The sequence below is a fragment of the Oncorhynchus masou genome, chromosome 19, assembly GCF_036934945.1.
Source record: "Oncorhynchus masou masou isolate Uvic2021 chromosome 19, UVic_Omas_1.1, whole genome shotgun sequence".
Taxonomy (NCBI): domain Eukaryota; kingdom Metazoa; phylum Chordata; class Actinopteri; order Salmoniformes; family Salmonidae; genus Oncorhynchus; species Oncorhynchus masou.
This window is the reverse complement of record NC_088230.1, coordinates 36283210-36297633: the sequence shown is the minus strand read 5'-3', so window position 1 is coordinate 36297633 and position 14424 is coordinate 36283210. Positions and strand designations below refer to the sequence as shown.

The 14424-nt window shown below is 47.9% G+C and overlaps 1 protein-coding gene across 1 annotated transcript in view; it reads right to left on the bottom strand.

Moving 5' to 3' along the window:
- Positions 1–9745: 9745 nt before the first annotated feature.
- Positions 9746–14424, bottom strand: part of LOC135505603 (G-protein coupled receptor 176-like) — a 30561-nt gene continuing 25882 nt past the window's right edge. The window contains exon 3 of the mRNA XM_064924668.1: positions 9746–11092. Within this exon, the coding sequence (XP_064780740.1) occupies positions 9850–11092 (1243 nt within the window). The 3' untranslated portion in view covers positions 9746–9849. The remainder of the gene's footprint in view (positions 11093–14424) is intronic.

The window sequence follows — 14424 nt, the reverse complement described above, 5'->3', positions numbered from 1 at the left end:
GTCACTCATTGGTTTGAGCAATGAGCAAGGAAGTTGGCAAGAGCAGAAACAGATCTGGGACCAGGAAAACTATGTTTTTTTTCCCTCCTGAGGTAGAGCTAACATTAAAACTAACACTCTAGCATCTCAGGGACTGGAAAGCAATATCTCACCGACTGGGGCCAGTCCAGGAACAGGAGGTTGAAGAACACTGAAGAATTTCATTATAGAATATGAGCAAAGCACGAGGACAATTCTGTTAATTCAAAGTTATTTTATTTGCATACTGTACAATTGCACTTATCATGTTATTCATTGCATTGAAGTCACTATATCTGTAGTACAAAGGGTTGGCATTGGAAAGGACTGATATTCAACACACCTGAAGACACCTGTTCTACTCTAGAGAAAGAATTCCAAAGTAACATATAATGCAGATTAAACCCACATATGGCTACGACTCAAGGCTTTACAGATGTTTCTAAATGAAATATATAAACCTTTTGACGAAAAACAACTCAAGAGAAAATACCGCGGCTATGGTGACACGATGTTAACATAAAAGTGAAAGGTTTGACACAGATAAAAGACTTGAAGACAGTTTAATCATGTTAGAGGATGTTTTGGAAAAACACCTTCAGAAACACTTGTGTAACTTCAATGTCACCCAGAATCTGTGATTCATCCAGTGTTCGTGTTACTTAACTATCCATGTCAATCCCAATGTATCCTTCCAAAAATTAAATGTGTGTACGTTCCAATAAATCATTGGCCTGAAGTCCAACATTTTCTTAGAAATCAACTAGATTGAATTGATTAATAATTAATTGCGTTGAATAAAACAGCAGTATCGAAAAGGTTTTAACCCCCTGCTGCCCCGTTCAGCACTGCCAGTACAAATAAACTGTTTCATGGAAAGGTATATTACTATTTTTTTAAGCGAGAACATCCAACCCAGGACATTGGGGATAATATATAATAATATAATATATAATAAATATGCCATTCAGCAGACGCTTTTATCCATACAGTCACGCGTCCATACCGTTCTGTTTTACGTATGGATGGTCCCGGGAATAAAACCCAACACCGTGGGCGTTACAAGCACCATACCAACTGAGCTACAGTGCCTTGCGAAAGTATTGCCCTCTTGAACTTTGCGACCTTTTGCCACAAATGTCGTTCCACTTCATGATTGTGTCCCACTTGTTGTTGATTCTTCACAAAAAAATACAGTTTTATATCTTTATGTTTGAAGCCTGAAATGTGGCAAAAGGTCGCAAAGTTCAAGGGGGCTGAATACTTTCGCAAGGCACTGTATAAAGGACCACAAAGAGATTGGGATCGACCAATGTCTCCAGAAAAACGTGGCTTTAGACATTAGACCTGGGCTATTCGGTGTTGTGCGAGGCCTGGTGCGCGGCCTTTTACCTACTAGCCTGTTATTTACATAACATGTATTCATTACACCAGGTATTCACAAACTACGCTGAAGGTACGGCAAATAAAAATGTGATTCACATGATTCTCTCACATTTTTTTATATTTATATTTTATTTTATATTTATATTTTCCAACGGGGCTGTACATTTGGTTGAGCTTTATTTCTCACCTGTGTAGCCTCGTTTCACTGCCAAAAATAAAATTCAACCATCTAATTGTCATGTCTTGTTATGTCTGTTCCTGTCCTTTCTCTTCACTCTCTCTCTCTGCTGGTCTTTTTAGGTTACCTTCTCTGTCTCTCATTCTTCAGCTGTTCTACATCTCCTCTAACTAGCTCATTCACTCTTTCACACCTGTTCTCTCTTCCCCCTCTGATTAGGTCTCTATTTCTTTCTCTGTTCCTGCTACTTTCCGTGTCTGATTCTTGTTTGTGTTTTTTGATGCCAGAAGCAAGCTGTCGTCTCGTTTGCTTCCACCTTGTCCTGTCCTGTCGGAGTCTGCCTGGCAGGTGCCTCCTGCACTATACTAACGTTCTTTTTGTTCCGCTGACAACGTTGGAAGAGGATTTATGCCATTCCTGTTTTTTCATTAAAGAACTCTGTTTTCTGTTAAAACCGCTTTTGGGTCTTCACTCAAGTTCATAACAGAAGAATCAGACCAAGAATGGACCCAGCGGCCCGGACCCTTTTCACTCCGCCGTCGAGATCCAGGGAGCGATGCTAGGCAGACACGAGGAGGAATTGTCTGCTGCTCGACATGCCGCTGAGACCCTGGCCGTCCAAGTCTCCGACCTCACAAGACAGGTTCACCAACTCCACCTCGATCCACCGCCCACTTCCAGGGTTTCCGAGTCTCCGGAGCCCAGGATCAACAACCCGCCGTGTTACTCTGGGGAGCCCACTGAGTGCCGCTCATTCCTCACTCAGTGTGATGTGGTGTTCTCTCTCCAGCCCAACACTTACTCCAGGAGCGCAGCCCGCATCGCCTACGTCATTTCTCTCCTTACCGGACGGGCGCGTGAGTGGGGCACGGCAGTCTGGGAGGCGAGGGCTGAGTGTATTAACCAGTATCAAGACTTTAAGGAGGAGATGATACGGGTTTTTGACCGTTCTGTTTTTGGGGAGGAGGCTTCCAGGGCCCTGTCTTCCTATGTCAGGGGAATCGATCCATAACGGATTATTCTATTGAGTTTCGCACTCTCGCTGCCTCAGTGACTGGAACGAGCCGGCTTTGCTCGCTCGTTTTCTGGAGGGTCTCCTCGTCGAGGTTAAGGACGAGATCCTCTCCCGGGAGGTTCCTTCCAGTCTGGACTCCTTAATAGCTCTCGCTATTCGCATAGAGCGACGGTTTGATCTTCGTCGCCGAGCTCGAGGAAAGGAGCTCGCGTTCTCCGCTGCTCCCTTCTCCACATCACTGCCACCTGCCGCATCACTGCCACCCTCCTCCGCCGGCTCGGATGCTGAGCCTATGCAGCTGGGGGTATCCGCATCTCGCCAAGGAGAAGGAACGGAGAATCACCAATCGCCTCTGTCTCTACTGCGGCTCCGCTGGTCATTTTGTCACCTCATGTCCAGTAAAAGCCAGAGCTCATCAGTAAGAGGAGGGCTACTGGTGAGCGCAACTACCAGGCCTCTCCTTCTGGATCACGCACTACTTTTCCGGTCCATCTCCGCTGGCCCGGTTCATCTGCTTCCTGCAGTGCCTTGATAGACTCTGGGGCGGAGGGCTGTTTTATGGACGAGACCTGGGCTCGGGAACATGACATTCCTCTCAGACAGTTAGGGGAGCCCACGGCCTTGTTCGCTTTAGATGGTAGTTCTCTCCCCAAGATTCAGCGTGAGACGCTGCCTTTAACCCTCACTGTCTCTGGTAATCATAGCGAAACCATTTCTTTTTTAATTTTTCGTTCACCTTTTACACCTGTTGTTTTGGGTCATCCCTGGCTAGTGCGCCATAACCCTTCTATTAATTGGTCTAGTAATACTATCCTATCCTGGAATGTTTCTTGTCATGTAACCTGTTTAATGTCTGCTATCCCTCCTGTTTCCTCTGTCTCTACTTCACAGGAGGAGCCTGGCGATTTGACAGGGGTGCCGGAGGAGTATCACGATCTGCGCACGGTGTTCAGTCGTTCCAAGGCCACTTCTCTCCCTCCACACCGGTCGTATGACTGTAGTATTGATCTCCTTCCGGGAACTACTCCCCCGGGGTAGATTATACTCTCTGTCGGCTCCCGAACGTAAGGCTCTCGAGGATTATTTGTCGGTTTCGCCAACGCCGGTACCATTGTCTCCTCCTCCTCTCCCGCCGGAGCGGGGTTTTTTTTGTTCAGAAGAAGGACGGGTCCCTGCGCCCATGCGTGGATTATCGAGGGCTGAATGACATAACAGTTAAGAATCGTTATCCGCTTCCTCTTATGTCTTCAGCCTTCGAGATCCTGCAGGGAGCCAGGTTTTTCACCAAATTGGACCTTCGTAACGCCTACCATCTCGTGCGCATCAGGGAGGGGGACGAGTGGAAGACGGCGTTTAACACCCGTTAGGGCACTTTGAATACCGGGTTCTTCCTTTCGGCCTCGTTAACGCTCCAGCTGTCTTTCAGGCACTAGTTAACGACGTCCTGAGAGACATGCTGAACATTTTTGTTTTCGTTTACATGGATGATATCCTGATTTTTTCTCCGTCTCTCTCGTTTCATGTTCAGCACGTGCGACGCGTCCTCCAGCGCCTTTGGAGAACTGTCTTTATGTGAAGGCTGAGAAGTGCATTTTTCATGCCGCCTCTGTCCCTTTCTCGGTTCCGTTATTTCCGCTGAGGGCATTAAGATGGATCCCGCTAAGGTCCAGGCTGTCATTGATTGGCCCGTTCCTAAGTCACGCGCCGAGCTGCAGCGCTTCTGGGCTTCGCCAATTTCTATCGTCGTTTCATCCGTAATTTCGGTCAGGTGGCAGCTCCCTCACAGCCCTTACTTCTGTTAAGACGTGCTTTAAGTGGTCCGTTTCCGCCCAGGGAGCTTTTGATCTTCTTAAGAATCGTTTACATCCGCTCCTATTCTTGTTACACCTGACATCTCTAGCCAGTTTGTTGTTGAGGTTGACGCGTCAGAGGTGGGCGTGGGAGCCATTCTTTCTCAGCGCTCTCTCTCTGACGGCAAGGTCCATCCTTGCTCGTTTTTCTCATCGCTTATCGCCGTCAGAACGTAACTATGATGTTGGTAACGCGAACTGCTCGCCATCCGCTTAGCCCTAGGCGAATGGCGACAGTGGTTGGAGGGGGCGACCGTTCCTTTGTCGTTTGGACTGACCATAGGAACCTTGAGTACATCCGTTCAGCCAAACGACTTAATGCGCGTCAGGCTCGTTGGGCCCTGTTTTTCGCTCGTTTCGAGTTTGTTATTTCTTATCGTCCGGGCTCAAAAACACCAAGCCTGATGCTTTATCTCGTCTCTTCAGTTCTTCTGAGGTCTCCACCGACCCCGAGGGGGACTTTCCTGACGGGCGTGTTGTCGGGTTGACTGTCTGGGGAATTGAGAGGCAGGTAAAGCAAGCACTCGCTCACACTCCGTCGCCGCGAGCTTGTCCTAGGAACCTTCTGTTCGTTCCCCCCGTCCTACTGTCCGGCCGTTCTTCAGTGGGCCCACTCTGCCAAGTTAGCCGGCCACCCCGGCGTTCGGGGTACGCCGCTTCCATTCGCCAGCGTTTCTGGTGGCCCACTGGGAACGTGACGCGCGTCGATTTGTCGCCGCTTGTTCGGTCTGCGCGCAGACTAAATCTGGGAACTCTCCTCCTGCCGGCCGTCTCAGACCGCTTCCCATTCCCTCTCGACCGTGGTCTCACATCGCTTTAGATTTTATCACCGGACTGCCTTCATCAGCGGGGAGGACAGTTATTCTTACGGTTGTCGATAGATTCTCTAGGGCGGCTCATTTCATTCCTCTCGATAAGCTCCCTTCTGCTAAGGAGACGGCTCAGATCATTATCGAGAATGTTTTCCGAATTCATGGCCTTCCGTCTGACGTCGCTTCCGACAGAGGCCCGCAGTTCACGTCTCAATTTTGGAGGGAGTTTTGCCGTTTGATTGGGGCTTCCGCCAGTCTCTCGTCCGGCTTTCATCCCCAGTCTAACGGTCAAGCCGAACGGGCCAATCAGACTGTTGGTCGCATTTTACGCAGTCTTTCTTTCGTAACCCTGCGTCTTGGTCAGAACAGCTCCCTGGGCAGAGTACGCCCACAACTCGCTTCCCTGGCCTGCTACCGGTCTATCCCCTTTCAGTGTAGCCTCGGGTACCAGCCTCCGCTGTTCTCATCTCAGCTCGCCGAGTCCTGCGTCCCTCCGCTCAGGCTTTTGTCCAGCGTTGCGAGCGCACCTGGAAGGGGGGTCAGGTCGGCACTTTGCCGTAATAGGGCGCAGACTGTGAGGGCCGCTAATAAGCGTAGGACCAAGAGTCCTAGATATTGTTGCGGTCAGAGAGTATGGCTCTCCACTCAGAACCTTCCCCTTAAGACAGCTTCTCGCAAGTTGGCCCCGCGTTCATTGGTCCGTTCCGTATTTCCCAGGTCATTAATCCTGTCGCAGTGCGACTTTTCTCCCGCGCTATCTTCGTCGCGTTCACCCGGTCTTCCATGTCTCCTGTGTTAAGCCCGTTCTTCGCGCCCCGCTCGTCCCTCCCCCCCCATCCTTGTCGAGGGCGCACCCATCTACAGGGTTCGTAAGATTTTGGACATGCGCCCTCGGGGCCGTGGTCATCAGTACCTAGTGGATTGGGAGGGGTACGGTCCTGAGGAGAGGAGTTGGGTTCCCTCTCGGGACGTGCTGGACCGTTCGCTGATCGATGATTTCCTCCGTTGCCGCCAGGTTTCCTCCTCGAGTGCGCCAGGAGGCGCTCGGTGAGTGGGGGGTACTGTCATGTCTTGTTATGTCTGTTCCTGTCCTTTCTCTTCACTCTCTCTCTGCTGGTCTTTTTAGGTTACCTTCTCTGTCTCTCATTCTTCAGCTGTTCTACATCTCCTCTAACTAGCTCATTCACTCTTTCACACCTGTTCTCTCTTCCCCTCTGATTAGGTCTCTATTTCTTTCTCTGTTCCTGCTACTTTCCGTGTCTGATTCTTGTTTGTGTTTTTTGATGCCAGAAGCAAGCTGTCGTCTCGTTTGCTTCCACCTTGTCCTGTCCTGTCGGAGTCTGCCTGGCAGGTGCCTCCTGCACTATACTAACGTTCTTTTTGTTCCGCTGACAACGTTGGAAGAGGATTTATGCCATTCCTGTTTTTTCATTAAAGAACTCTGTTTTCTGTTAAAACCGCTTTTGGGTCTTCACTCAAGTTCATAACACTAATGTTCAGGAAAATAACACAATGTCAAATACAGGTAGCCTAATCAAATAATAAACATCCAATCACATTAACCGTTACTCTCTCACGGGAAACCAACACTCTTGCGCAGACATTTAGAAACGAAACATGACAATTTGAAAAACAAGACACAGGAGTTTTTTGAGTGAGAATAAAGACGACTTTCAAGTAGTAAGACATGTATAAAAGCAACAAATACCATTAATAAGAAGGGGCTAGAAGTGTCTTATATGGTGAGCTACCCAGTGACTAGGACAGGCAAGCCCCATACTATTGTGGAGGACTTAATTCTTCATGCTGCCATGGATATGGGGCAGCAGGGTAGCCTAGTGGTTAGAGTGTTGGACTAGCAACCGGAAGGTTGCAAGTTCAAACCAGGTACAAAGGTACAAATCTATTCATACTGCCCCTGAACAGGCAGTTAACCCACTAGGCCGAAAATAAGAATTTGTTCTTAACTGACTAGTTATGGCTAGGGGGGAAAAGGCCAAAAAGACTATACAGACAATGTCTTCATCAAACACTGTTTCGCAACTCATCAGTGACATGATGTTTGAAACAATTACTTCTTTGCATACAAGCCAATTAATTATGTGCGTTACAGCTGGATGAGTCAACAGACGCTCCTGGTATATGTCCATTACATTTATGTAATAATACCACTACTATTAATAATATGTTCATCCTCTTCTGCAACCACTGTAAACCAGGACAACATGAGAGGATATTTTTAAAATACTGGACAGCTTTGTGACATCAAATGGACTTTGGTGGTCAAGATGTGTTGGTATCTGTACTGATGGTGCAAAAGCCATGACAGGGAGACATAGTGGAGTGGTAACACGCGTGCAAAGCAGTTGCTCCCGACGACACTTGGGTCCACTGCAGCATCCACCTAGAGGCTCTTGCTGCCAAAGGAATGCCTGACAGCTTGAAAGACGTTTTGGACACAACAGTGAAAATGGTTCACTTTGTTCGAGCAAGTTCCCTGAACTCTCGTGTATTTTCTTAAAGTTCTTTACTGACCATCCTTTTCACTTGTCTGACCGCTTGGATGATGACAAGTTTCTCACACGACTGACCTATCTGGGTGATGATCTGAATCTAGGATTACAAGGACTCTCTGCAACTATATTCAATGGGTGGGACAAAATTAAGGCTATGATTTAGAAGTTGGAGATCTTTTCTGTCTGCATTAACACGGACAACACACAGGTCTTTCCATCATTGTATGACCTTTTGTGTGCAAATGAACTCAAGCTTACGGACAATGTCAAATGGGATATATCATTTATGCAGGTACATTTCCAAAACAGACAAACAACTGGATTCGTTATCCCTTTCATGCCCTGCCTCCAGTCCACTTACCGATATCTGAACAAGAGAGCCTCATCGAAATTGCAACAAGCGGTTCTGTGAAAATGTAATTTAATCAGAAGCCACTGCCAGATATCTGGATTGGGCCGCGTTCAGAGTATCCTGCCTTGGCTAATCGCACTGTTAAGACACTGATGCCCTTTGCAATCACGTACCAATGTGAGAGTGGATTCTCGGCCCTCACTAGCATGAAAACTAAATACAGGCACAGACTGTGTGTGGAAAGTGATTTAAGACTGAGACTCTCTCCAATACAACCCAACATTGTAGAGTTATATGCATCCTTTCAAGCACACTCTTCTCATTAACCTGTGGTGAGTTATTCTAAATAAAGAGCAAGATCATTGATTATTATTATATTATAATTTGTGCCCTGGTTCTATAAGAGCTCTTTGTCACTTCCCCATGAGCCAGGTTGTGACAAAAACTCACACTCATTCTTATGTTTAATAAATGTATAGTATGGTGTGTGTGTGTGTGTGTGTGTGTGTGTGTGTGTGTGTGTGTGTGTGTGTGTGTGTGTGTGTGTGTGTGTGTGTGTGTGTGTGTGTGTGTGTGTGTGTGTGTGTGTGTGTGTGTGTGTGTGTGTGCGTGTGTGTGGCAGGCTTACAATGATGGCAAAAAACATCGTTTGAGAGTGCGCTGACCCTGGTGCTAGAGGGGATACAGCTGGAGGTTGAATGTTTGAAGGGGTACGGGACTATAAAAGTTTGGGAACCACTGCATTACACGACAGAGAGAATCAACAATGAGACAGACTCATCGAGCTCTGGAGTTGTACTTTCTGTTCTCTCTTACAGGGGGCCTTTGGGCAGGTGGTTGGTCAGGTGGTTGATCAGGTGGTTGGTCAGATAGTTGGTCAGATAGTTGGTCAGGTGATTGGTCAGGTGGTTGATCAGGTGGTTGGTCAGATAGTTGGTCAGGTGGTTGGTCAGGTGGTTGGTCAGGTGGTTGGTCAGGTGGGTGTTCAGATAGTTGGTCAGGTGATTGGTCAGATGGTTGATCAGGTGGTTGGTCAGATAGTTGGTCAGGTGATTGGTCAGATAGTTGGTCAGGTGGTTGGTCAGATAGTTGGTCAGGTGGTTGGTCAGATGGTTGGTCAGGTGATTGGTCAGATGGTTGGTCAGGAGGTTGGTTAGATGGTTGATCAGGTGGTTGGTCAGATAGTTGGTCAGGTGGTTGGTCAGATAGTTGGTCAGATAGTTGGTCAGGTGATTGGTCAGGTGGTTGATCAGGTGGTTGGTCAGATAGTTGGTCAGGTGGTTGGTCAGGTGATTGTTCAGATAGTTGGTCAGGTGGTTGGTCAGGTGGTTGTTCAGATAGTTGGTCAGGTGATTGGTCAGATGGTTGATCAGGTGGTTGGTCAGATAGTTGGTCAGGTGATTGGTCAGATAGTTGGTCAGGTGGTTGGTCAGATAGTTGGTCAGGTGGTTGGTCAGATGGTTGATCAGGTGGTTGGTCAAGTGGTTGGTCAGATGGTTGATCAGGTGGTTGGTCAGATAGTTGGTCAGGTGGTTGGTCAGATGGTTGGTCAGGAGGTTGGTCAGATGGTTGATCAGGTGGTTGGTCAGGAGGTTGGTCAGATAATTGGTTTCCTCCACTGACTTTGTACCCAGTCATTGACACAAAACGGATCACAAATCACCCACATGCTGACCTCCGCCCATAGCTGTGATCAGGGGCCATCAGTTCAAAGGTCGGGGTTTATAGTTCAGGGGTCGATGTGGGGAAGGTGCTGACCTTGTTGTTCCTGCTGATTCGTCGTTCTGGCCTTGGACGTGGCTGTTTGGTTTGGATCAGTTCCTCTGGGGTGTTCCCTAGCGGTGGGAGGAGCCTCTTTTTACTGTTCCTGGTCTCCGGCAGCCACTGGGGTGGCAGCTCGAATGGCCCGAACCCAAACTGGGTGGCGTCCTCGGGCTCCGTGGGGGTTGCTGGCGCCACCTGTGACGAGGAGGTGTAAGCACAGGCACGGACAGGTGAGACCTCGGGCAATATGAGAGGAGGTTGTTCTTTAGTTACCGGGACGCTCTCTCTGGTTGGTTCGGTCTCTTTCTGTAGAACCACCTTCCCTCCATGTCTCCCTCCTCCCCCTCCTCCCCCTGCCTGGTGGTGGTTCTCGTTGGGATGAGGACAGCCCCCCACCCCTGACCCTAATGAAGGGCTCTCATTCTCCACCTCCTCCTCCTCTTCATCGGTCGGCCTAAAGATCTGCTGCTGTCCGATATTAAACATCTCCAGGAGCTGGCTCCCAGCGCGAGCAGACCCCTCCAGGGTCCCAGACCCTCCCAACCCTGCCTCGCCCCTCAGCCCCAGATCCCCAGTGCTGACCACGTTACGCCGGCTGTAGCGCCTGTGTACCCGGACTAGAACATCAAACAGGCAGCGTCGAGCCGAGCCGTTCACCGTCAGAAACAGCAGAGGGTTGGTGAGGAGAGACACCTTGGGCAGCCAGATGGCCGTGAGATGGAGAGAAGGGGACAAGTCCTCCCCGTCCCCGAGAAGAGTGCGGTATACCACCAACGCCCCATAGGGGGCGCTACAGGCTGAGAAGGCAAACACCACAGCCAGTAACGTAGCATGTAGCTCAGCCTCGCGTTGAGAGACATAAGGGATGGAGATGGAGTTCTGAGGTGTTCTTAATGCTGCGATGATCACCTTCTTCTTCTGGCTGGCGTTGAGAGCTCTGCGAATCAGGACCATTAACAGGAAAACGACAACGAGCGGAAGGATCACCGTGGTTACGTTGTAGGTCAACACGTAGACCATGTGACCCAGGGAGCGGGCGCGGGCGTCGGAACAGGACGATGTTGCATACACGTCCGTAACGTTGGTTAAGGCGAACACGGGTACGCTGGCGATGGTGGCGTGGATCCAGATGTAGATGACAAGGTCACGTGACCTGGCGTCTGAGATCTTCCTCTCCAGAGGGTAGAGGACAGAGTAGTACCTAGAGAGGAGGAGAGGATAGAAAACGTTACACACCGCAGAGCATTCATTCACACTGAGTTGAGCCTCTTAACATGTACAAACTGAGTCAAAACAAAAGCAACAGAAGAACACGTATACACTGTAAGCATTCTGTTCTCTGAGTGTTAGATCAGGACAGTAGTAACTACGAAGGCTTTGTGTGTTCGATGTAGATCAGGACAGTAGTAACTACGAAGGCTTTGTGTGCTCGATATAGATCAGGACAGTAGTAACTACGAAGGCTTTGTGTGTTCGATGTAGATCAGGACAGTAGTAACTACGAAGGCTTTGTGTGCTCGATATAGATCAGGACAGTAGTAACTACGAAGGCTTTGTGTGCTCGATATAGATCAGGACAGTAGTAACTACGAAGGCTTTGTGTGTTCGATGTAGATCAGGACAGTAGTAACTACGAAGGCTTTGTGTGTTCGATGTAGATCAGGACAGTAGTAACTACGAAGGCTTTGTGTGTTCGATGTAGATCAGGACAGTAGTAACTACGAAGGCTTTGTGTGTTCGATGTAGATCAGGACAGTAGTAACTACAAAGGCTTTGTGTGTTCGATGAATATCAGGACAGTAGTAACTACAAAGGCTTTGTGTGTTCGATGTAGATCAGGACAGTAGTAACTACGAAGGCTTTATGTGTTCGATGTAGATCAGGACAGTAGTAACTACGAAGGCTTTGTGTGTTCGATGTAGATATGGACAGTGGTAACTACGAAGGCTTTGTGTATTCGATATAGATCAGGACAGTAGTAACTACGAAGGCTTTGTGTGTTCGATATAGATCAGGACAGTAGTAACTACGAAGGCTTTGTGTGTTCGATGTAGATCAGGACAGTAGTAACTACGAAGGCTTTGTGTGTTCGATGTAGATCAAAAAATGAGTTTAATTTAGGAAATGTCCCCAAATGTCCCCAAGTATTCCCACTAATAAAAAAAGACGTGTGATCGTGTCTCAATGTAATCAAGGTTTGAAATTATTGCTATTTTCAAATAAAATCTATTTTCCGACCTTGTTTTAGTCAATTTGCAGTGTACAAATTATTATCATTATTTTCTGCCCCCCCCCCACCTCCCTACCTACCCCTGATGTAAACTAACATCGCTGTAGCTACCTACCTACCTACCTACCTACCCCTGATGTAAACTAACATCGCTGTAGCTACCTACCTACCTACCCCTGATGTAAACTAACATCGCTGTAGCTTCCTACCTACCTACCTACCTACCTACCCCTGATGTAAACTAACATCGCTGTAGCTACCTACCTACCTACCTACCTACCTCTGAGGTAAACTAACATTGCTGTAGCTACCTACCTACCTACCTACCTACCCCTGAGGTAAACTAACATTGCTGTAGCTTCCTACCTACCTACCTACCTTCCTACCTACCCCTGATGTAAACTAACATTGCAGTAGCTACCTACCTACCTACCTACCTACCTACCTACCTACCTACCTACCCCTGAGGTAAACTAACATTGCTGTAGCTTCCTACCTACCTACCTACCTACCCCTGAGGTAAACTAACATTGCTGTAGCTAGCTAGCTACCTACCTACCTACCTACCCCTGATGTAAACTAACATCGCTGTAGCTACCTACCTACCTACCTACCCCTGAGGTAAACTAACATTGCTGTAGCTACCTACCTTCCTACCTACCTACCTACCTACCTACCTACCTACCTACCCCTGATGTAAACTAACATCGCTGTAGCTACCCACCTTCATACCTACCTACCTACCTACCTACCTACCTACATACCTACCTACCTACCCCTTATGTAAACTAACATCGCTGTACCTACCTACCTTCATACCTACCTACCTACCTACCTACCTACCTACCTACCTACCTACCTACCTACCTACCTACCTACCTACCCCTGAGGTAAACTAACATCGCTGTAGCTACCTACCTACCTACCTACCTACCTACCTACCTACCTACCTAACTAACTAACTAACTAACTAGAAGGGTCAAATATACATCTAAACTAACATCGCTGTAGCTACCTACCTTCCTACCTACCTACCTACCTACCTACCTACCTAACTAACTAGATGGGTCAAATATACATGTAAACTACCCTGCAGAGGAAAGAGAAGAAGGTAAGATGGAAATAGACTGAAGAATGATAGTAGTAAACCCATCATTGTTTCCCGCTCTCATTCACAGAACCCTAGACTGGTTGAACAGAAGACCTTCTCCAGTATGAATGAGTATACGTGGGGGTTTTGTGTGGCTAAGTGGAGCAAGCAGGAGAGAGAGAGAGAGAGATATCTTACTGAGCTGTGGAGATGCTGATGTGGACAAAATACACATATTTTTGTGTAAGTAAGTAGGTGAATAGGTGTGTGTGTGTGTGTGTGTGTGTGTGTGTGTGTGTGTGTGTGTGTGTGTGTGTGTGTGTGTGTGTGTGTGTGTGTGTGTGTGTGTGTGTGTGTGTGTGTGTGTGTGTGTGTGTGTGACACAGAGATGATGGCATAGAGGAGAGCGGGAAGCAGACATGGGAACCAAGTGTTTTTTTACTTTTCTTGGAAGAGGAAAGAGGCGAATGAGTGAGTGAGTGAGTGAGTGAGTGAGTGAGTGAGTGAGTGAGTGAGTGAGTGAGTGAGCGAGCGATCGAGTATAGCGGTGAAGGAAGAGGAGGGAAGAGAAAGTGAAGCAGTGATGAAGAAGAGAGTGTAGTGATAGAGCAAAAGAGCGTAGAATGGAGAGAGTGTAGAATGTAGTGTAGCTGTGAGTGTAGAATGGAGGGTAGCTGTGAGTATAGAATGGAGTGTAGCTGTGAGTGTAGAATGGAGTGTATCTGTGAGTATAGAATGGAGTGGAGCTGTGAGTATAGAATGGAGTGGAGCTGTGAGTATAGAATGGAGTGGAGCTGTGAGTATAGAATGGAGTGTAGCTGTGAGTGTAGAATGGAGTGTAGCTGTGAGTGTAGAATGGAGTGTAGAATGGAGTGTAGCTGTGAGTATAGAATGGAGTGGAGCTGTGAGTGTAGAATGGAGTGTAGCTGTGAGTTTAGAATGGAGTGTAGCTGTGAGTATAGAATGGAGTGGAGCTGTGAGTATAGAATGGAGTGGAGCTGTGAGTATAGAATGGAGTGGAGCTGTGAGTGTAGAATGGAGTGTAGCTGTGAGTGTAGAATGGAGTGTAGCTGTGAGTGTAGAATGGAGTGCAGCTGTGAGTGTAGAATGGAGTGTAGTTGTGAGTGTAGAATGGAGTGTAGCTTTGAGTGTAGAATGGAGTGTAGCTGTGGGTATAGAATGGAGTGTAGCTGTGAGTGTTGTAAGTCGCTCT